This window comes from Sorex fumeus, unplaced genomic scaffold (genome assembly GCF_029834395.1).
Source record: "Sorex fumeus unplaced genomic scaffold, SorFum_2.1 ptg000131l, whole genome shotgun sequence".
NCBI classification, from domain to species: domain Eukaryota; kingdom Metazoa; phylum Chordata; class Mammalia; order Eulipotyphla; family Soricidae; genus Sorex; species Sorex fumeus.
The window spans coordinates 6,000,303-6,022,355 of NW_026606188.1; the positions used below are offsets into that span (position 1 = coordinate 6,000,303).

Here is a 22,053-nt window from a genome sequence, read left to right on the forward strand (position 1 = left end):
ACTTCCAAATCGGGTTCACAATCTGAGGACATCAGCACAGGAATATTGGACAAGGGTACTGTCTCAACACTCAAAACCTGCAACAGCATTCAAAATCATCCGCAAGGTTTTTCAGTTCATCTGCTTAGACCTGCTCTTTCACTTTACCCTGAGGGCACCGTAACACTGGCACCCTTCAGTCTCCTCCTCTTCTAATACCTTCTGGCTCTGTGCACTTCCTCTCCAGGTCTTTGGCACACACACTATTCTTCAAGTGATACTGCTTCCTAAGCATTAACATCTTCATCAGATTCTTCTTGTTTACAAACCACTTTTTTGTACCTGCATTCACTGATTAAGCATATAATCCATTCATAGATTTAGCATGTAACTTGTCATTTGTGTTGCATGTGATTTGTAACTCTTGTGAGGATGAGGTACAGATCTACACCTCCTTTTTGCCGGGACTGATGGCTGGGGGAGACACACCCAGTAGTGGTCAGAAGCTATTCATTGTGGTTTTTCGATGGACCCGGATTGGACACCTGCATTCCAGCCTTTTGTCAGTTCCTGGGCACACTCATCTACTCATCTTTAAATTTTTTCACTGTAGTCTCCAAAGGGGCTGGAGCGATAGCACAGCGAGTAGGGCATTTGCCTTCCATGCGGCCGGCCTGGGTTCGATTCCTTCATCTCTCTCGGAGAGCCCGGCAAGCTACCCAGAGTGTCCCTCCTGTACTGCAGAGCCTGGCAAGCTCCCCATGGCGTATTCAATATGCCAAAAACAGTAACAAGTCTCACAATGGAGACATTACTGGTGCCCATTTGAGCAAATCAATGAACAATAGGAGGACAGTGAGAAAGCGATAGTCTCCAAAATATTTAAAAACAATATTTATTAAATGAAGGTTTAATCATAAAATTACATTTAAAATGTTTAAAATCAGTTATTCTATCATCCTAACATTGTACAAAATCTTAACAATGGATGCCTCCATTTGAAAGTATTTTCAAACCAATATAGAGCATCTCTCCTAATCCTGAACCTTTCTAACAAAGTGAATGTATCAAGATGCTTGAAGAACCCATTCAATCTAAACTTTCCCCTTTCCCCTACAATTTTATTTTAAAAAATTTTAAGGACACTAAAAGAAGTTTCACATAATTTATAAATTAAGTTGAATAAATATTTATTGATCTCACCATTGGTAGTTGAAACTTATTGTTTAAAAAGGAAACTATAGCAGAAAAATTAAAACTGAAAACATGGTACTGATGCCAACATTCCAGAATTTTGAGCAGGAATTTATTTTACTTCCTAAGAAGCAAGTACCTATATTAGAATATGAAAAGACAGATTTTGTATATTATATGCTTCCTTTGTTTTTATGTATCTGTAGTTTCAAATACAGCAAATCTTTAGGATTCAGTCATTAACAGATTAACACAATACACCACAAGACAACTTTCTGTAATGAAAAAGACATCAAGATTCAAGTTTTCTGTTTTAATAGCACTTTACGTGAATTTGGTATTTACTAACTTAAGTACTCAAGAACTTGGTTTGAGGAGTCCAAAAGATTAAAAGTCTGTTTTTCAAGAGTACTGTGATCTATCAATGGAGATATTTTGGCATTCCTGTATTCTAGTAGTTCACGGTCCTTGTTCGGTGTTAGTATTTCATGATCAACTACACCAATAGCTGCATCTTCGACCAGAATATTGGCTTGATATGCTCCAGCTGGAACTTCAGGAAATCCAAAGTAGTCATGATCAGTCACTACAGAACCTTGTAACAGATAAAGGCTCTCTGAAAGAAAAAAAATTATAGGAAGTTTGCCTTTTAGTCGATCAAGAGAACAACTATCCCAATAAAAATTATCTATTAGGAATGACTGCATATATATATATGTATACACACACACACACACACACACACACACACACACATATAACAACATAATATGAAACTAACACCCAAGAACAGTAGAGACAAGGGCTAGGAAAATTGATCCATGGTTGGAAGCCTGCCTTATGAGCTGGGGGAGAAGGCAGCTGAAATAGTGATCAACAGACCAAGACCATCATTGATCACTAAGTCAATGATGGTTGGAGGATCACTTGGAATAGATGTATGCTGAAAGTAGATAAAGGACCAAACATGATGGCCTCTCGGTATCTGTATCACAAACCATAATGCTCCAAAGTAGAGAGAGAGTAAGAGGGAAACTGTCTGCCATAGAGGCAGGTGGTGGGGTGGGATGGGGGTGGGGGGAGGGACACTTGAGACATTGGTGGTGGAAAATGTATACTGGTGGAGGGATGGGTGTTCAATCATTATATGACTGAAACTCAATCATGGAAACTTTATAATAGTATCTCACAGTGATTCAATAATAAAAAAATAATTATCTATTAAAATTAACTCACATACTAATATACTAAATATAGGTATCAAAATGTATCCAATTATGCATCAATTTGACAGCTCATATACACAGAATTCATGAACGCACAATGATTTTAAAAAACAGACAAGTTTTCTTTTCCCTGGATCTGTCTTAGGTAGATATAAGTAAGGGATAAAAGGAACTGAGGGTTACAGAATAGATGAAAAAACAAAAAACAAAAAAAGAAATAAAACTTCCTTCTGAATAAATAAAATTCTGAAAGCAACTGAAACAAAATTAACTATTAAATTCTTATATTTATACATTGCTGTTTTAAATTCATGATATGTCATCTCTCATTATTTTAATGTATGTTTACAACTGGATCTACATTTATTCTAGTTTAAATTGCATATTGATAGTAAGATGAACATTTATGATCTTAATATCCAGAATTATCACACCTCACCACAGCAAAGAATTTTTAAGGGCCCTGCATCACCTTGGTCTTTAAAAAAATCCAACATTTGGCCATCAACATAAAAAGAGATACTATGAAGTTATGAGCTAAAATGAAGACAAAGTCATAAAGGTTATGTAACAGAAATGTATAAGGAGGCTATGATGAAGTAGTCTGAGGAAAGCTTTGCTCGAGCGGGCCCAGTAACGTCTCCATTGGAGACTTTGTTGTTACTGTGTCTGGCATATCGAATACTCTCAGTAGCTTGCCGGGCTGGAGCGATAGCACAGCGGGTAGGGCATTCGCCTTACAAGCGGCCAACATGGCCGACCCGAGTTCGATTCCTCCGCCCCTCTCGGAGAGCCCGGCAAGCTACCGAGAGTATTCGATATGCCAAACACAGTAACAACAAAGTCTCCATTGGAGACGTTACTGGGCCCGCTCGAGCAAATCGACGATCAACGGGAGGGCCTCGAGGAAAGCTTAACTTATTTAAATCTAACTTAATACCCAAACAGGGCTGGAGCGATAGCACAGTGGTAGGGCGTTTGCCTTGCACGCAGCCAACATGGCCAACCCGAGTTCGATTCCTCCGCCCCTCTTGGAGAGCCCGGCAAGCTACCGAGAGTATCTCGCCCGCACGGCAGGGCCTGGCAAGCTCCCCGTGACGTATTCGATATGCCAGACACAGTAACAACAAAGTCTCCAATGGAGACGTTACTGGGCCCGCTTGAGCAAATCACTGATCAACGGGAGGGCCTTTACCTTTACCTTTACCTTTAATACCAAAACACACTTGTTTGGCTTAGGGAATCCATGCTGAAATACTAACAAGGATATCTACTTTGAGCTAATTTATATCTGCCATGACCATCATGCAGATTATGAGCGGGTGTTAAATCATGGCAGAGAACCCAGCATTTCTGCAGAGGAAGGTTAATGTGTCTGAGTCGTCCTTCCATGATCTATGAATTTGTGGGGGTGGGATTGTGGGACTACGAAGCGGCACTCCGAGGCCCACAGGTGCCGTGGCCCACAGGTGCCGTGGCCTACCGGCCTGTAGGTCATTGTTAATGCAAGGGCCACCTTGGAAATGCTGGGGCAGCATGTGACAACGCTCAAGGGACCATGCAGTGCCAGTGACAGAGCCACAGACAGTGCCAGGCAAGGCTGTATCATTACTCTTGGGTCTCTGTTCCAACCCCACATCTGAACTCATTCCAGCAGGAACTCCTCCTCACAGTGACTAACTCCTGAAGACTGACTCCTTCTGAAATCCTCTGCAAACAGTAGCAGATTCTCTGGAAGCCTAAAGTGTATTTCCCAAAGGGTTCAACGGCACCCAGGGGGAGGGTCACTGGAGAGATGGGTGGGGTGCAGGGAGGAGGGATTTGGTAGGTGCCTCTAGGTGCAGCTGACGGACACTACAAATCTACAAAGAAGGTAGATTTGCAGGAGGTGCCGAGTGATTTTATTTACTGATTTTTTGGAAGGGGATTTTATTTGGCTGAGGTGACTCCAAAGTTTCCCTTCCTAGTGTTCTCCGTTAAGGTGCCATGGCCTCACTGGCAGTGCATGGGGTCCCCGGAGATGCACCCACAATAGGAGTGGTGAGGGGATGCTGAGGTGCCATGGGAGGCGGAAGCCTTACCCTAACCACATAGTCTCTGGCCCCAAGGATGAGAACTGTTTTTATAAAATGGGGGCCAAATAAATTTGGGAACTCTGGTTTAATGAGCCCTCACATTTTAAGGCCAAGAAATGGCAAAATATTGATTACCCCTTCAGAGAACAGTGAAGGTTCCTAAAAGCATATACAGTCGCTCATTTATTTTATTTTTGTTTTTTTTGCTTTTTGGGTCACACCTGGCAATGCACAGGGGTTACTCTTGGATCTGCACTCAGGAATTACTCCTGGTGGTGCTTGCGGGACCAAATGGGATGCTGGGAATTGAACTTGGGTCGGCCGCATGCAAGACAAACACCTACCTGCTGTGCCACTCCAGTCCCCAGAACTTACCCCAGATAAGTTGCTAACTTATCCCAGAACACAATCTTGTTACAAATCCTTGTTCTAATATGTGAAAAGCTCAATGAGTCCAATCAGTCTATTTTAACCCAGGCACTGCATATATTTAAGAACTTCCTGTTCACAAACTTCAGTATGAAATAAAGCGATTCGATCAACAGTGGAATAGGCAGATTTAGGCTTATATGGACATCCGACTTCTACTAAGTTCTTCATTGAGCAAAGTAACTAACATTTTGAGACTAACATTTGGTGACTAACATTTGAGAAGCTTCCCAATACCAGCCCTATCAATTCTTACTAATGTCCAAGACGCTATTTAAGAATGCTGTTGAGAAAATGCAGGTAGTTGGATCCAACTCAATAGTGGGGTGCCCGACTTGCAGATCCCTGAAACTGGCCTTCCTTCTGTATCTGGTCCCCATGGCTTATCCATTTCTGAGTCCCACAACCACAGCCATCTCACTGCTACCAACTCTGTGCGGAAAAACTGCAACTAAAGTGCAGGACCCCCAGGGGACCCTCATCACTGCATAAATAGAACAGAGAAAAGGGGAAAAACAATGATACACAGATTTCTACTAGAAATAGGATACTAGAAACAGGAAGAGTTAAGGTGGCAAGAAAATCATTTTTGCTTGTTACCATGGGACAGATTGCTTAAGAGGATTGATTCTGAAAGATAAAAGATGAATCATGCAACCTGGAAGAAGCTATGCTAAACAGCAGCCAAGAAAGAACATGGATGGTTGATACGCTTAAAATGGGTCAACTGTGGTGCAACATCAAAGTTGGATTATTAGTCTGTTAGTACTGGAGAAAAGTCTAGCAGCAGTTGATCAGAGAACTGGAGAGGGTGAGTCAGGGCTGGGAGCAGCTCGGGGGGTGAAGCTGGAGGAGCCATGCCAGGGCCTGCACTGAAGCAGTGTCAGCACTGCCTTGGGCAGCTGTTGAATGTCTGGCCTGGTTGTCAAGAACTGCCAGGGGTCTTCGGGACCCCATTCCCCACGGCCTGAAGAAAAGGTCAGCTGAAGAGAATTTCACAGGCCATGAAGAAATACACCTGTTTCAGACCTGCACAACACTGCAGAGTCGGTGACAGTATAACCTTGGCATTTTAGCAACTTCCCAAGATGCTTATAAGTCTTGAATAAAGGCAGTTTGGGGGTCTCAAGAATTTTTTTTCTACATAGATGATCACTTGATCACTTGACTTCCCGTTAATCATCGATTTACTCGAGCGGGCACCAGTAATGTCTCCATCCTTCCTATTCTCCTGCTGTGTATTCGATATGCCAAAACCAGTAATCACATAGATGAAGCAAATATATTAAAAATAATATGTCCATTGAACATTTATTTTCAACACAGAAAAACACACACAGATGTGAAGACCTTAGATGATGCACGAGGATGCACTGGAAAGGCAGGCAGAGACCACACTTATGCTCTCCCGCTGGTATAGCACTCGGAAACAATGCACCTGGGAGTCTCACCTGTGTGAGAGAGAAAAGCTTCCAAATGTTTGTATGTATGTTTTTCCTGATATATGTATCTCTGAAATATTGATCTGTATCAGCAAAACCTGTATTTTCATATATGTATTTTCTTCTAAATAAGTGCTAAACTTTAATGTACTCTACTGTCATAAAACTATATATATAGAGAGAATAGGATCAGATTCAGTGCTACATGAATCATTTTTTATACAACGGAAAACAATTCTGAATATTTCGAACTTTCTTTGTGTGGAAAAACAAAATTCTCATTCATTCTAAAAGGTCAAATATGATTCAGCTCCTACAAAAATCTAAACCAACTGGAATCAACAGAAATCAGCAGAGAGTACCAAAGAGAGATGATTGAAGCTTTACTATACCAGTAATTAGTAGGATAGGTACTAATCTAGAATACTTCAAATTAGGTATACTAAAAATAACAAGATAAATTTTAACCCTAAAAATTGAGCGGTAAGCAACCATATTATGTTAAAAGAGTGTGCTGCTCAGTCATACTCCATGACAGATTTTAACGAGTTTTCTCATTTTATTGGTTGGCTGTGATTATGACACTGTATGATGAAAACATTACTTCAGTGAATACCTCTTTAGTTCTTAGAATCTGAGGCATTTTTAAGTCATTCCAGCAAATACTATTCCTTATACTGTTATAAGGAGAAAAAAAGGAAAACCCAAGTTTAGAAAACACATTTTTTATTTTCCATAAAGAGAAAAATAAGTTAAAATAGTTAAAATCAAAGTGTTGGAAAAGTCTGAGTGGTTTGAGCTGCTTCTTCAAACAGAAAAAAAGGCCTAAGATTTAAGAATACTTAACTTTCTTATTTGAAGCGACAACTAGTTTTTTTCTGTTTCATGAATGTACATCATGATTGTACTGGGCAGAACAGGCCCCTGAAGATGTCTGTGTACTAATGCCTGGAACCTGTAACTATATTACCTTACATGAGAGTGGTGAATGAGGGTCGGCATGGAATGAAACCTGCTATTTAGCTAACGTTCCCAGGAGGGGCTTGCTCTATATTATTAAGGTCTGTAACTGTGAAAGAGGGAGGAAGAACTGTTTGCAACTATTTGGTAGATGGACTCAATCCATCTGAGCTGGCATTGGCCTCTGAGAAAGAGGGCGACAAAACACGTGCTAAAGACAGTCTCTCTAGGTAGAAAAGGCAAAGAAATGTTCTCTTCTAGAACTTCCAGAAAGAAGTGGTGCTCTGCCAACAGCTTTATTTTAGTATACTGAGACCTTGTTGTACCCGTGAGATACAAAAGGAACCATGCATGAGGTTTTAACTCACCAAATTGGTCATATTATGGCAGCACTACAAACTTATAAAAGAATGTTTATTATAGAAGACTGTTTTACAAATAAAGCTTTTCAACAGTGAAGCACAATCAGGCTAATGCCTCTGAGGGAGCCATATACAATCTATCACAGTAATCCCCAGCCAGAACAAAACAAATAAAAACCGTGTTGAACAGAATAATGGGTCGACAACATTTTTTCTTTTCGAAGCACCACGGCATGAGGATAACTAAGAGACACTTTGGTATGTCATGAAATTTGCCTTGGAAAGGTGCTTGACGTTAGACAAAAACAACAAATGGACCTGCTTAAAATAGGACTGAGGCGTATGGTGGCCCAATTCCTGAGTGTACATTAAATTCGAGATAAGGACAGACGGGAGGCTGGCGACAGGAGCTGGCTGTTTTGGACAGAGTCCTAACACAGCTCTCAAGTCTCAGTGGGAGAGCAGCCCAACAAGTGCAGACAGATACAGTCATAATTCTTCTGTCTGTGGTGTATCCATATTTATGTCAAGTACAATATGGGATACTTACTTGAGACTATTTTGTTTGCTTTGAATCTGCTCAAAAATTTTGTAAAAATTGGCTTTTGGGATAAAAGTTTTCAGGAAATTATGTGATGCTGCTATCTTGATAGCACTTGATAGCAGAAATACCTTACTCTGAATTTTGGCAAAGAGACCAAGAACCACATGGTAAAGGGTACTGGATTCCAGGACTGCCAGGTCACTGCTACCCTTGATCATGTCAGGAAACAAAACAATTATCTCCATTAATCTTAGGTTTCTTCAATGTAATACCAGTATTACTAGACCAATTTTCTTTGCATTACTAGAAAAAATACCTATGGAGAATTAAGCATAAAGCAAAAACACTACCGAAGATTATATGCCTACTGTTTAGAAATTATTCAAGTCAATTTTGAAACCCCTTCAAGAAGGAAAATACTTGCCTAGAAAGTATCTGTCAAGAGCTAATTTAAAAAGCTGAAACAGATCTGAGACAGTAACACTTTAAATGTAAATTCTATATTAACCAAAGGTTAGAAGGCAGCAAGTCCTGAAAGTCAAAGATAAAGATGGAGGGTGGGGGGTTATTGTTAAGAAATAAAAAAGCATGAAACCATATCATCTGTTCCTACTTAAATTGCAGGGAAAAAGCATAAAGGATAGCTTGGAACTGAGTGGAAGTACAGGAATGAAAACACTTGAGCTGGGAGAAAGAAGATCCTGTGTGTTCAGGACAGAACTTTCAAGGATAAGGTTATCCTAGAGTCACAAAGTCTGTTAGGAGATGACGGAAAGTCTAAGATCTTGCTGAGTTTCTCCTGAGCATACCTCCAGAGGTTTCTAATTCTAAAATTGGTCTAAGGTAAGTGAAGGTTATCTGTTACTGCTCTTGTTAGTATTTCCTATTAAATAACGTGATTCTATTTTTAAAATGTACTAAATTAGATCTTGCATTATTTAAAGGCGAGGTTTTATCTTTCTTCAGAGAAAAAGCAAAATTAACAGGCTCAGGTAACCAATACCTGTACTCTTCTACAGCAGAGAAGCTTGAGAGGGAACATAATGGGAAACTAGTATCCTGTCTCAGCACACTAGGGATGAACCTGAAGGCCTTGGCAGCCACTCTGTCACTTCAAGAAAGAAAGAGTAAGAGAGATCAGAGTATCATGACTGTTCAAACTCTATTTAGGGCAAGAACGACATTGGCGAGGTATGGTCATATTTTCTTTGAACCTTCGAGCATTCTGAGTATCATCCAGTCTGCACTGGCCCATGCACCCATCCTGGCCTAACTACAGCACAGCACTCAAAAGAAAATGCATGTTTTTAGGTCCTCTTATATACAATCGAACTTACAATTCAATTCTGGATGATATGCTGTTTTTTTTCCCCCCCTTAATAAATTTATTTATTGAATCACCATGAGAGCAGTTACAAAGCTTTCAGATTTAAGTCTCAGTCGTACAATGATGAAACACCCATCCCTTCACCAGTGCCCACTGTCCGCCACCAAAAACCCAATTATACCTCCCATCCCACATCCTCCCCCTACCTGTGGGGCAGATGACTTCCACATTATTCTCTCTCTCTACATTGATTACATTCAATATTTCAACCCCAGATCCACCATTATTAATTTGGGATTTTACCCCAATACTCAGATCTTTTGAAAAGGCAACCATAGACAATGTTTTCTATTGCTGATAATGAATAACATATGATGTCACGTGGCTGCAATAGTGGCCGCATGATTTTGGAATTCCAAAATTTTAACATTTAACTCTGGAGGGATTTCTGCCAAAACCTGCTGCTGGGTTCTGAGATTTGTTCCTGAGTCTCTGGGATCATGGCCATTAAGCAGCTTGATCAGGAGCCAGAGAGGCAGTTCATGGGTGGCAACTCGGGGTCTCATTGGGGCGGGGAGGAAAGGGCTGGCTCCACCCCCATCCCATGAGGCCCTGTGTGTCTTGTCACTGTGGGCCCAAACCTGACTGTCCAGTGGCCTCTGGAGGATGGTGGCCATTGAGCCTCCAAGAGGAAGCAGGTGGAGGGACAGCACCCTTTACTCCCTGGGGTGGCCCGGTGCTGGTAACATACTGTGGGAACCGGACGCATTTCTGCCAAAAGCCGATGGGTTCTGAGATTTGTTTTTGAGTCTTTGGGACCATGGCCATTAAGCAGTTTGATCAGGAACCAGAGAAGCCTTGCCTCCAATTATATAGCTGAGCTGGAGGTGGTTTGTGGGTGTGTCTCCCACATACCTAACTTTTGGCCATTTACTTTCTTGGTAAACTATGCCCGAAGTTGTCGGAGTCTGGCCAAAGGCACAAAAGCACTTTCGGGGTATCTAGAAGTCTGACGGCACCATTAGGCTGCTGATGCACTCACCTCACAGGTACAGACTGACCTGCTGGCGGCACCATACCCCTGATGGTGTGTTGTTTTGGTGTTTTCATAATTGCTATCTTTTCATGTAAAATCTAGACATAAAGTGACAAAATCTGTGAAGGTGAAACTACAGAAAATGTCTTTCCATAAAACCAGTTCATTATCTCCTAGAAGAATGGAAGGAAAAAAATGTGGAGAAAAAAATAGTGAAAAGTTTTTCAACTGCTTGCCAACAGTGAAAAAGCCAGAAGACACTCTGGCCCAGAGCTGAAACCACCCTCAAGGAGGGCAAAGAGAGGCCACCCAGAGAGGGGAGAGGAGATCCACACCCCATCTCTCTTCTCAGAAAAGCTGTGGGGAGTGACACCTACCTGGTTCGCTGGCCTCTCTCACATAGGGCTTCAGGTGGGACATTTTGATAGGCCTTTTCAGTCTAGTTCCAGTGCTGTCCCTTAGCACAGCACAGCCGTTCTCTGTGATACAGTCAATGACACAGGGGCCAACCCATTCCGACTGGAAACGACCATCCTTCCACCAATTTTTCCTCTGTCTTAAAACTTCATGACCCACTTTTAGTTGAAAAGGATTTAGTAGCTTTGGCTTCTTTTTAACAACAATCTTGCTTTTGTTTACTTCTTCCAAATTGTTTTTTTCCATCTACAAGTATAAAAACAAAAGTAAATCAAAGAGAACACGGGGTAAAAGAGCAATCTAGCTTCTATAAAAACAGATAATAGCACTGTCACAATGTAGTGACTATTTACTACAATACTATTAGGAAGGCAAGCAACCGGTGCATTTCTTGAGACAAGACCTTAAAAAGACAGTATTAGTATGTCCCCACTTGACAAACATAAACTGAAACAGTTTACGTAATCTCCTAATCCAAACTACTGACGGGCAATAAGATATGAATGCAAAATATGTGGTCTCCCCATTTTCATCTCTTTATAGAGTTTCACAGCTAATAAGCAAGTTTTTCAAGATATGTAGAATTTCAAACACAAAATATTTTGTTTGAGGATATTCTGTGTGTGTGTGCGCGTGCACGCATATGTGTATATGTGCATGTGTGCATGTGCGCTGAAATTTTTCAATCCATTCCTGTGTCGGGTCTGGGAGACAGTTTAGCATTTCATAATTGTGCCTACCATGTGCCAAAACTGGGCTTGATTCCTTGTGCCATGTGGTCCCAAGCACCAGAGCTTGATCTTAGGTGTCCCTGAGCATTGCTAGGCATGGTCCAAGCATATATCCCCAGCACCCAAGAGCCCGAGGAGCACCTCTTCATCTGGTCCTTGCATTGAACCACCAATCCATGCATTGAACAACAAACAAAACAAAACAAAAAAAAACTTTCTAATTTTTTCGATGATATCACCTGGCCCCCTGAAGCTGTCTTAGGCTCCTCGGTCATATCCGCTTCTTTAATTGCACACAGGATTTTGTCGAACATGCTTTTATTATCACCATCCACTTCCTGAAGAATATCTGATGCCTCAGGCATATGAGGGTTTCGGTTAAACATTTGAAAATACGGTGTATTTTTAGTAGGTTCCTATTTTGATGAAAACAAACATTATTTGTGATCATTTTTTTTCTCTCTCCAAGAAATGATTACAACTTAAAAAAAAAAGAATGGCATTAGATCTCAAGCAGTACATACCGAGTGAGTCACATTGAAGGCAAAGGAGACAGCCGCTAGGTGGTCATCCCAGTTGTTGGGGTAGTCTGCACAGTGTTTGGAAAGGAACGCTTTGATTGTGCCTGGGGTACTTTCCGCTGGATTCACAGTTTGAGTGGCATGAGAAATTACAATCTGTTTTGTACCAAATAATCCACACAGCTCGATGTTGATCTGAAAATGTGTAAGACAAAGCTGACATCATAGAGTGGACTTTATTTTGTCTTTGTGGGCCAGTCATTCTCTATAAAACACACCTTTGGTTTAAAAGAGTGATTTCCATTCATTGATTTTAACATGTGCAGTTCATTAACACCAAATGCTTTACACAGTCATTGTATCTTACAATAACCAAACACCCATTTTAGAAAAGAAGCTGACATTTGACATCTTTACCAGAGCAAAGAAACTGAGGCACACAATTTATTTAATTCAATGGACAGCTGATCAAATAAATGCCAGGTCAGGAATGCAGTAAAGGGCCATGTGACCTTGGCTAAGTCACTGAATCACTGAACCTGGAGTTTCTATCTGCAAATGTGAAAAATCTTTCAGGATCATTTGAGCAAATCGTTTTTGTCCTTGACAAATTATAGTCCTTAGAAATTAAGTAATGAGCAGTTTACAACTTAGTGTCATTACTGTCAATGCATTGAAACTTATTATGAGTAGGGCTCAAAGAAGTCAGAATGAGTTTAGAGAAGCAAACTGATAAATGCACAACTCATTTTTTACTACATGATGTCTCAGAGTTTTCTTCTCCTTATTTAACATGGAGTACTTTGGGTTGATAAATTTATTTTTGAAGAAGAGTATATTTCTTCAACTGTGAGCCAACAAGTGGTGGCGGATGTGCTCCCAGGGTGAACTAATGAATGAGGAGAAAACAGTAACTGAACCCCATTGCTGAAGCCCCGGGAAGCAGTTCCACCAAAGCTGTGAGTCCCAGTGGCCAGTGGACTCTGCTGGGACTCGTTCTCTGGGTGGCTCTCATGGCCCCTCCCTTCAGCCTGAAATTCACATTCTGGCATGGCATGGCAGCCGTCATGCGAGCACAAGATCAAGATTCACATCTTAGAGAACTGAACAAGGGCTCAACGGTTGCCAAAGAAACTCAGTGTGGCCCTTCAACTCTCTGGACAAGCTGGCCCTCTGCCTCGGTATAAGATAGAGTTTATTATGGGAGAGAGTGCTGGTACCTGCAGCTGGAAATGTCTTCTAGCTAATATATGCACTCACCTAGGCTGCCCCTTCTAATTAAAAATATTTTAAAAACACAGAACAGGTGTTTTTCAGGTCTACCTCAATCTAGGCTATTATCAGTGATTCTAAGCGACTGACCTCTGGTAACAGTGTCAACTTCTTTGTTTCAAGACATTGCCTGAGAAGGCTCTAGTAAATCATCTGTGGTCCTTACCCCAACGGTATTTTTTCTCTTCAACAAATAAGAACTGTATTAATGATTATAATTCTAGCTTTCCAGAGACTTTTATTTTCTTCAAATTGGGAAGCAATTATTTCTTCAGAGGTTTACAAAGTTCTTGGATTATTTCACTGAAGCTATATAGCAAATATTCTAGGCTATTTTAGAAACCTCTACATTTTCACCCGATTTTATTAGAAACCTCCCACATCATGTATAATGGATTAATCTTATTTCAACACTTCAGCAGTTTTTTCTCTAATAGTTGTTGCTGACAATTTTTGAGGGGGTCACCAATGTGCTTCCTGCCTAAATTACACTGAAACCAATTAAATTATAGCACAAAAAATGTTTCCCAGTTATAGATGATTTTTAGATATTCTTACACACTTCACAAGATAAGCTTCAAAACACATAACCTCTGGTCAAAATTTCTAAACATAACTGAGAAAAATGCTCATGATTCATTATGGCTTCATGCTATTATCTCCTTTGAGCAATTAATTTGAGAGCTTCATTCATAGTGAAAGCAAATCTGCAATTCAAGTAGCTTTCTAGATAATTTTACATTATAGTGGCCAATGTCTTATCAATTCTGGTTGGGTCCTATTAGTTTCGAACACATTAGAGTGTCTCTGAAAGAGTTGGTGCCAGAAGTTTAGACAAATCAATGTTCATTCACTTGTAGTTGATAGTGATTGTGTAGTTGAATCCTGCTATTTTGTCAGATGTAGTTGGATAAAAATAAGGAGATACCCTAAAATTCAATTACTGATAAGAGCAAATCAGAAAGCGAGGGAGCCACGATCTACACCTAGACGTTATGGGGTCTCACTTTTCTCTGAGGAAACCCTCACACAATGCCACACAATCATCTTCACGACTGATTTAGGATGCTACTGTCAATCTGTTCAAAAGCTGCTTTTCTTTAATAGATAAATAACAACAACAACAACAATAATAATAAAGCAAAGCAAGTATCTTATTTTTCTCCTCAGAACTGGACTGTCTTTCTAAGCTAGTTAGCAGAACACTGCTACACCAGAGAAGGCAAATGAGATTAAGCCACTGTTTGAGACTCAAATATTCAGATCTCAACGGCCTAATACAGTAGTTTTATACCTTGACCATGCAGTCAACTATCACTGAAGGTACTCCTAAGGTACTAATCTCAACTGGAGCCTCAGCAATCCCGGATGAGACAAATTCCATCATCCTAAAGTGTCATATCTGGGAATTAGTTGGTTTCCTTGAAAAATAAAGAATGAATATAAGGTTATGGGACTGTCTTAGGTGAAAATGACATACATACATTTATACAATTCTGCTGGCCAGAACTAGTTACTTGGATGTCCTCTTTTACAAAAGGCTAGAAGGAATGCTAGGCGACTAAGTATTGCTAATCACTAATAATTTTTGTTACAAAAACCAGCAGCTTATCATGTATATTCAAATAGTTAAAAATTATAAAGAAAATATGATGATAAATATAAACTAAAAGACAAAGTGGAGATATCTATAGTTTCATCATTCCTGAAAAAAAATTCATGGCTAACTTTATTTTAGGATTCTAGATCTATTTTACATACTTTAATAGGATTCTTTATCTTGATTTTTAATTTAATAGATTGTAAAATCGACCATGAATTTCCTTTTCTATGTAAATATAAAGGTAAAGGCCCTCCCGTTGATCATCGATTTGCTCAAGCGGGCCCAGTAACGTCTCCATTGGAGACTTTGTTGTCACTGTATTTGGCATATCGAATACGTCGCGGGGAGCTTGCCAGGCTCTGCCGTGCGGGCGAGATACTCTCGGTAGCTTGCCAGGCTCTCCGAGAGGGGCGGAGGAATTGAACTCGGGTCGGCCATGTTGGCTGCGTGCAAGGCAAACGCCCTACCACTGTGCTATCGCTCCAGCCCATGTAAATATAATTTTTTTTATTAGTGAAATACCATGAGGTACAGTTGTAGATTTACAAATTTTTGTGCTTGGGTTTCGATTATACAATGATCAAGTACCCATCCCTCCTCCAGTGCCCATTTTCCACCACCATGAATCCCAGTATCCCTCCCACACCCATCCCCTCCATCCCACCCTGCCTCTGTGGCAGGGCATTCCCTTTTGTTCTCTCTCTCCTTTTGGGTGTTGTGGTCTGCAAGAGAGGCATTGAGTGGCAATCATGTTCAGTCCATAGTCTACTTTCAACATGTATTTCCCCTCCTGGGAGGATCCTCCAAACACCCTTTATTTGGTGCTCCCTTCTCTATCTGAGCTGCCCTTTCCCCTAGAATGCCCGGCTGGCCTCTAAGCCATGGAGTAATCCTCCTGGTACTGATGGCGGCTAATCTTGGGTATTAATCTCCTATTTTGTTACTTTATGTCCCCCAGATGAATGCAATCTTTTTATGTCTATCCCTCTCTTTCTTACTCATTTCATTTAGCATGATATTTTCCATGTGGTACCACTTGTATGTAAAATTCATGACTTCATCTTTTCTAACAGCTACATAGTACTCCACTGTGTAGATGTACCAAAGTTTCTTTAACCAGTCATCTGTTCTTGGGAACTCAGGTTTTTTCCAGATTCTGGCTATTGTAAAGAGTGCTGCAATGAACAAACAAGTGCAGATGTCACTTCGACTATACATTTTTGCCTCTCTGGGATATATTCCCAGGAGTGGTATTGCTTGGTCAAATGGGAGCTCAATTTTTAATTTTTTGAGAATCGTCCATACTGTTTTCTAAAAGGGCTGAATCAGTCGACATTCCCACCAACAGTGAAGGAGTGTCCCTTTCTCGCCACATCTGCGCCAGCATCGGTTGCTTTTGTTCTTTTGGATGTGGGCCAGTCTCTGAGGTATGAGATGGTATCTCATTGTGGTTTTGATCTGCCTCTCCCTGATGATTAATGATGTAGAGTATTTTCTCATGTGCTTTTTTGTCATTCGGATTTCTTCTTTGAGAAAGTTTCTATTCATTTCGTTGCCCAATTTTTTGATGGGGTTGGATGTTTTCCTCTTGTGGAGTTCAACCAGTACCTTGTATATCCTTGATATCAACCCCTTGTCAGATGTGTATTCGGCAAATATCCTTTCCCATTCTGTAGACGGTCTTTGTATTTTGGTCACTGTTTCTTTGGAGGTGCAGAAGCTTCTTAGTTTAAGATAGTCCCATTTATCTATCTCTGTTTTCACTTGCTCGGCCAGTGGCGTGGCATCTTTGAAGATACCATTAGCTTCAATGTCATGGAGGGTTTTGCCAACTTTATCTTCAATGTACCTTATGGTTCCCGGTCTGATGTTGAGGTCTTTAATCCATTTTGATCGTACTTTTGTACATGGCGTTAGACAGAGTTCTGAGCCCATTATTTTGCATGTAGCTGTCAAGTTTTGCCAGCACCATCTGTTAAAGAGGCTTTCCTTACTCCACTTCACATTTCTTGCACCTTTTTCAAAGATTTGATGATCATATGATTGAGGGGAGATGTCAGTGTATTCAACCCTATTCCATTGGTCTCCCACTCTGCCTTTGTTCCAGTATCATGCTGTTTTAATTGTTACTGCTTTGTAGTAGAGTTTGAAGTTAGGGAGGTTGATGCCTCCCATTTTCTTTTTCCCAAGAATTGCTCTAGTTGTAAATATAATTTTTAATGGTTGCAAAATAGTTGTGTGGCTAGACCTATTTTTTACTTCTCTTTTTTTTTTGATACTCAAGCTGTTTTCTGTCTCTCACCAATATAAATAGAACTGTGTCAACTAGTACTATGAAAAAGCTATCGCTATCCTTTGGATAATTTCCTTAGAATATGTTTTTAGAGAGAATTGCAAGCCAAAACAAAAATCCTACTCCAACAAGTATATATGGCTCTTAATGGGTGGTTGGCAAACTGCATTCCAAAATATGTTTCAAGTGGAGCTGTTAATAGAAATGTAATGCTATATCATTCTACCTGTAGCACTGTCCTATTGTTCATCGATTTGCTCGATCAAGCACCAATAACGTTTCACAACAAATTGTGAGACTTTTTGTTACTGTTTTTGGCATATTGAATACGTCACAGGTAGCTTGCCAGGCTTTGCCAATTCTATCTGTAATCTGGTTATAATCATTACTCTTTATGTCACTTAAATCACTTAACTTCCCGTTAGTCGTCGATTTGCTCGAGCGGGCACCAGTAACGTCTCCATTTGTCCCTGTCGCGTGCTAGTGTAGCTCAATGGCATCTGTTCGCTCCGGGAACATGAAGGGTCTCAAACCGATCGTTCATGATCTTGACGAAGAAGTCTGACCATCTGGTAGGTGGGCGGCCACGCGGTCTCTTGACATCCCGTGGAATCCAATCAGTAACAGCTCTAGTCCAACGATCGTCTTTAAATCTCATTACGTGACCAGCCCATCTGATTTTCGACACCTTGGCAAATGAGACAGCATCCCTGATCCTTGATCGTCGACGGATGTCAGAATTCCGGATTCTTTCTCTCATTTGAGTGAAACGTGATATTCCAAGCATAGCTCTTTCTATTCTTCTTTGGGAGACCTGAATAGCGTTCTCATCTTGTTTGCGTAGGGCCCAGGTCTCTGAGGCATATGTTAATGCAGGAAGAACAGTGGAATCAAAGAGATGTGCCCAGAGCCGGAGGTTCTTCGTCCTCTTTATGTAGATAAGAAAAAAATAATATTCATTTTTGTTACTCATTATTGCTGAGTCTAAATATTTCCCAAAATTCTTTTTTTTCTTTAAAAAATTTTAGGGGCTGGAGAAATAGTACAGCAAGTAGGGTTCTTGCCTTGCATGACCCTGGTTTGATCCTTGGCATTCCAGGTGGTCACCCCCAAGCACCACCAGAAGTGATCCCTGAGTGCAGAACCAGGAGTAACCCCTGAGCATCACCAGTTGTGGACCATCCCCCTGCACTGCCCCACCCCCCAAGAGCAAAAACCATAAAACAATTGTAATTTTAGTAATATGGTTGCAGTAGCGTGTATATTTATGGTACTGATTTACAACGTTACTGCAATCCACCCAGGAGCCTGTGACCTCGAACACCGTCTCCATATCTCCTCTAATACAATATTCTCTCTCCCTACCCAGGTCTCACTGTTTGTTGATGGACAGTTATGGTTTTGATACATTTAGTTATTTCCGCTCACCACCAAAGTGCTAAGACCCCCTCCACCAATGATCCTGTGTTCTTCCAGTCCACCTCACTGTTCCCTCTAACACTCCCTGAACCTGGTATTCTCAGGACTGTAATCAGTGTCCAGGGTTTGTTATCAATGAATACTGGCTATACCCTTGATCTGATACTATGAGACTAAAGATGAGTGAGACCAGCCAGTATTTGTCTTCCCTGACTCCTACCCTGCAGCTCCAGGCAAGCTGCTATAAATGGCATTATTTCATTTCTTATTACCCCACACTTATTTTCATTTCCTCTTGAAAATTTTATTTTGTCACATATTTAAAAATTTTGTTTGTTGTCTATATAATAAGGATAGTAATTGCTTCCTGCTTAGATTTACCTTTAGTTTTGCTGGGCTACTACTTGGCCTTTATGTTTTAGTTATTTTATTAAGATTCTAATTTTCATGTAAACAAGTTTATTGATGGTTTCCACTGACATTCAGACCACTTTTTCTAAGTTTAGATTAGAAACCTCCATCCCTAGAGATTAAACACAAACAAAAGGTAATCATATTATTTCAACTGCTTCAATTAAAAACATTTTTTAATTGACCTGAAAGCAATTTTGGTATGTAGTATGTAATTCTAAAATCACTAATTACAGAAATCAGAAATAAAATGTTGACAATGCAGTTATTTAAATGAAAATGTACCTTCCCCTACTCTGTTCATTTGTAATGCCAGATTTATTATCTTAATTATGATTACTAAGTTCTATGTCAGGAAGCCCCTTAACATTGGCTAAAAACTTTGAAAACTATTAGCTAAAGGTAGTTTTCACTTTCAAAGTTAGGTCAGATATTGCTTTAAGCTGTGATAAACAGAAACTAGTGTGTGTACTGAAAATGAGGATGGCAGTGTCCAATCTGAGTCCAAGAGTGGAGAGAGGAGCAGCGGCCAACAAATACATACTACTCACCCATCAGTACCTGTGGGCTGTATAGGGTCAATGGACTAAGCACAATCTCTGTATGCCGCTGGCTCAGGTGTGACCCTGGGCACTATATGGCACCCCAGCAAAGAGCTTGGAGCAGATTCTAAGCATTGTGTGTGAAGCCCTAAACACAAAGACAACAAAAGGGACCACGACTGTTTCATGGAAGTTAAAATAGCTTTCTTTCAATTTATGAGCTTTAATTGGAAAAACAGCTAAGTGGCTTAGCTCTAAATACTTCAGCTGTCATGCTCTGTGTGGAAGAGTTCGTCTAGCAGACCTAAGACCCGGACCTTTGAAAGATAGGGCTGCTCAGAGCTGCAATGTGGATGGAACTCGAGAGCTGCATCATGTTATGCGAAGTAAGTCAAAGGCAGAAGGATAAAGACTGGATGACCTCACTCATCTGTGGAATACAGAGATTCAAAACAAGAACACAGTCAGTACCGTACCAGGACAAACTCCTGGCCTTGGAATAGGAAACCAATTCCCAGTGGGATTGGGTCGGGAGCAAGATGACCAGAATAGAAGAGATGCAGGGACAGTGTTGAGAGTTGTGGGTACTTTGGGGAGATATGTGTGCAGCAATTTTGTATATTGATACCATAAATTTTAACATCACTGTTACTTCTTAAACTTGATAAATAATACTTTTTTTTTGGGGGGGGGGGCACACTAGCATACTCAGGGGTTACTCCTGGAGCTGCATTCAGCAGTTACTTCTGACGCTGCACTCCTGGTGCGCTCAGACACTGAACCCAGGCTGTCTCTGTGCAAGGCAAATGATCTACCCTCTATACTACTGCTCTGGCCTCATACTTTTTGAAATAGAATAAAACAGAGCAACTTAAACTGTTTTCACTGGGGACTCCTATTCACCTGAGAAATGCAACATGGGCAAATGCTGCCAGAAACATCTTGAATTCATTACAGGGTTAGTTTAAATTTAACTATTAGTGATTGCACATTCAAAGACCTTTTTACTGCTACCCTATTTTTTTTGGGGGGGGGGGTTGTTTTTTTGTCAAGCTCCAGTTTAAGAAGCTAGACCTTAAAAGTTCTGTTTATCACTGCACTGATTCAAAGCAATAAGGATCAAAATTCTGATGAAATCCTTCAAATCTAAAACAAAATCTTCTAAAATTTGTATGAAAACCTAAAATTCCTTGAATAACCAAAGCTATTTTTTCTTTTTGGGCTGGGTCTGTGGATTATACCCAGCTGTGCTCAGTACTTACTTCTGGCAAGGCACAGGGAACCACAGGGGTGGCAGGTACTGATCAGGGTGATAGGGATCAAAACTGGGTCAACAGGTGCAAGGCAAACACCTACCTGCTGTATTCTCTCTTTAGCTGACCAAAGCTATTTTGAGAAACAATGCCAGACACAGTAACAACAAAGTCTCCAATGGAGACGTTACTGGGCCTGCTCGAGCAAATCAAGATGGGAGGAATTGCATTTCCTGACTTTAGAAAACAATAGTGATCAAAACTGTGTGGTACTGGTATATAGATTCTCAAACCACTGGAACAGCAACGACAGTCCAGAGATAAATCCTCAGATATATGGAATGTTTGTTTTGGAGCCACATCTGGCTGTCCTCAGGCTGATTCCTGTCTCTGTGTTCTGCATTCAGGGATCACTCCTGGTGGGTTTGGGGCTCCAACCTGGAATGGGGAATGTGCAGGCAAGCACATTACTCGCTGTACTATCTCTTCAGCCCCAGACAGTTAACCTTTGACAAATGAACTAGGTGCATGAAGTGGAGCAAGGAAAGGCTCTTCATAAAGGGTGCTGGGAAACTGTGGAACTATATGGAGAGAGAGAGGGAGAGAGAGAGAGAGAGAGAGAGAGAGAGAGAGAGAGAGAGAGAGAGAGAGAGAGACTGGATCCATATTTTACCCCATACATAAAAGTCAATTCAATTAGGCCAGGATCCATAAACTGCATTCAGAAAAATAGGCCAAACTATGCAGGAAATGGAGCCTGGAGGTGTCATAAATGCTTTGACACCAGTAGCAAAGAAAACAAAAAATTTAAAATGATTTAAAAAGAGAGACTACAGCACATTAAAAATGTTTTAGAGGGCAAAATGAAACTCAGAAAAAAAAATACACCATACTGAATGAGAATATTCACACCCATCATATAAAGGACTAATATCCAAGATATATGAAGCATTAACAATGCTCAGTAACAAAAAGCACCAAAAGACTCCCTCAAAAAATGGGAGTAGATGAACAAAC

The 22,053-nt window shown here is 40.6% G+C and overlaps 1 protein-coding gene across 4 annotated transcripts in view; it reads right to left on the reverse strand.

The window, feature by feature from the left end:
• Positions 1-856: 856 nt before the first annotated feature.
• GIN1 (gypsy retrotransposon integrase 1) overlaps positions 857-22,053 on the reverse strand; it is a 44,756-nt gene continuing 23,559 nt past the window's right edge. For all 4 annotated transcript variants that reach the window (XM_056139100.1, XM_056139101.1, XM_056139102.1 and 1 more), the window contains 4 exons: positions 12,247-12,438; positions 11,962-12,138; positions 10,952-11,237; positions 857-1,789 (listed from right to left, as the gene is read on the reverse strand). In XM_056139100.1, coding sequence (XP_055995075.1) covers positions 1,518-1,789; positions 10,952-11,237; positions 11,962-12,138; positions 12,247-12,438 — 927 coding nt within the window. In that variant the 3' untranslated portion in view covers positions 857-1,517. The remainder of the gene's footprint in view (positions 1,790-10,951; positions 11,238-11,961; positions 12,139-12,246; positions 12,439-22,053) is intronic.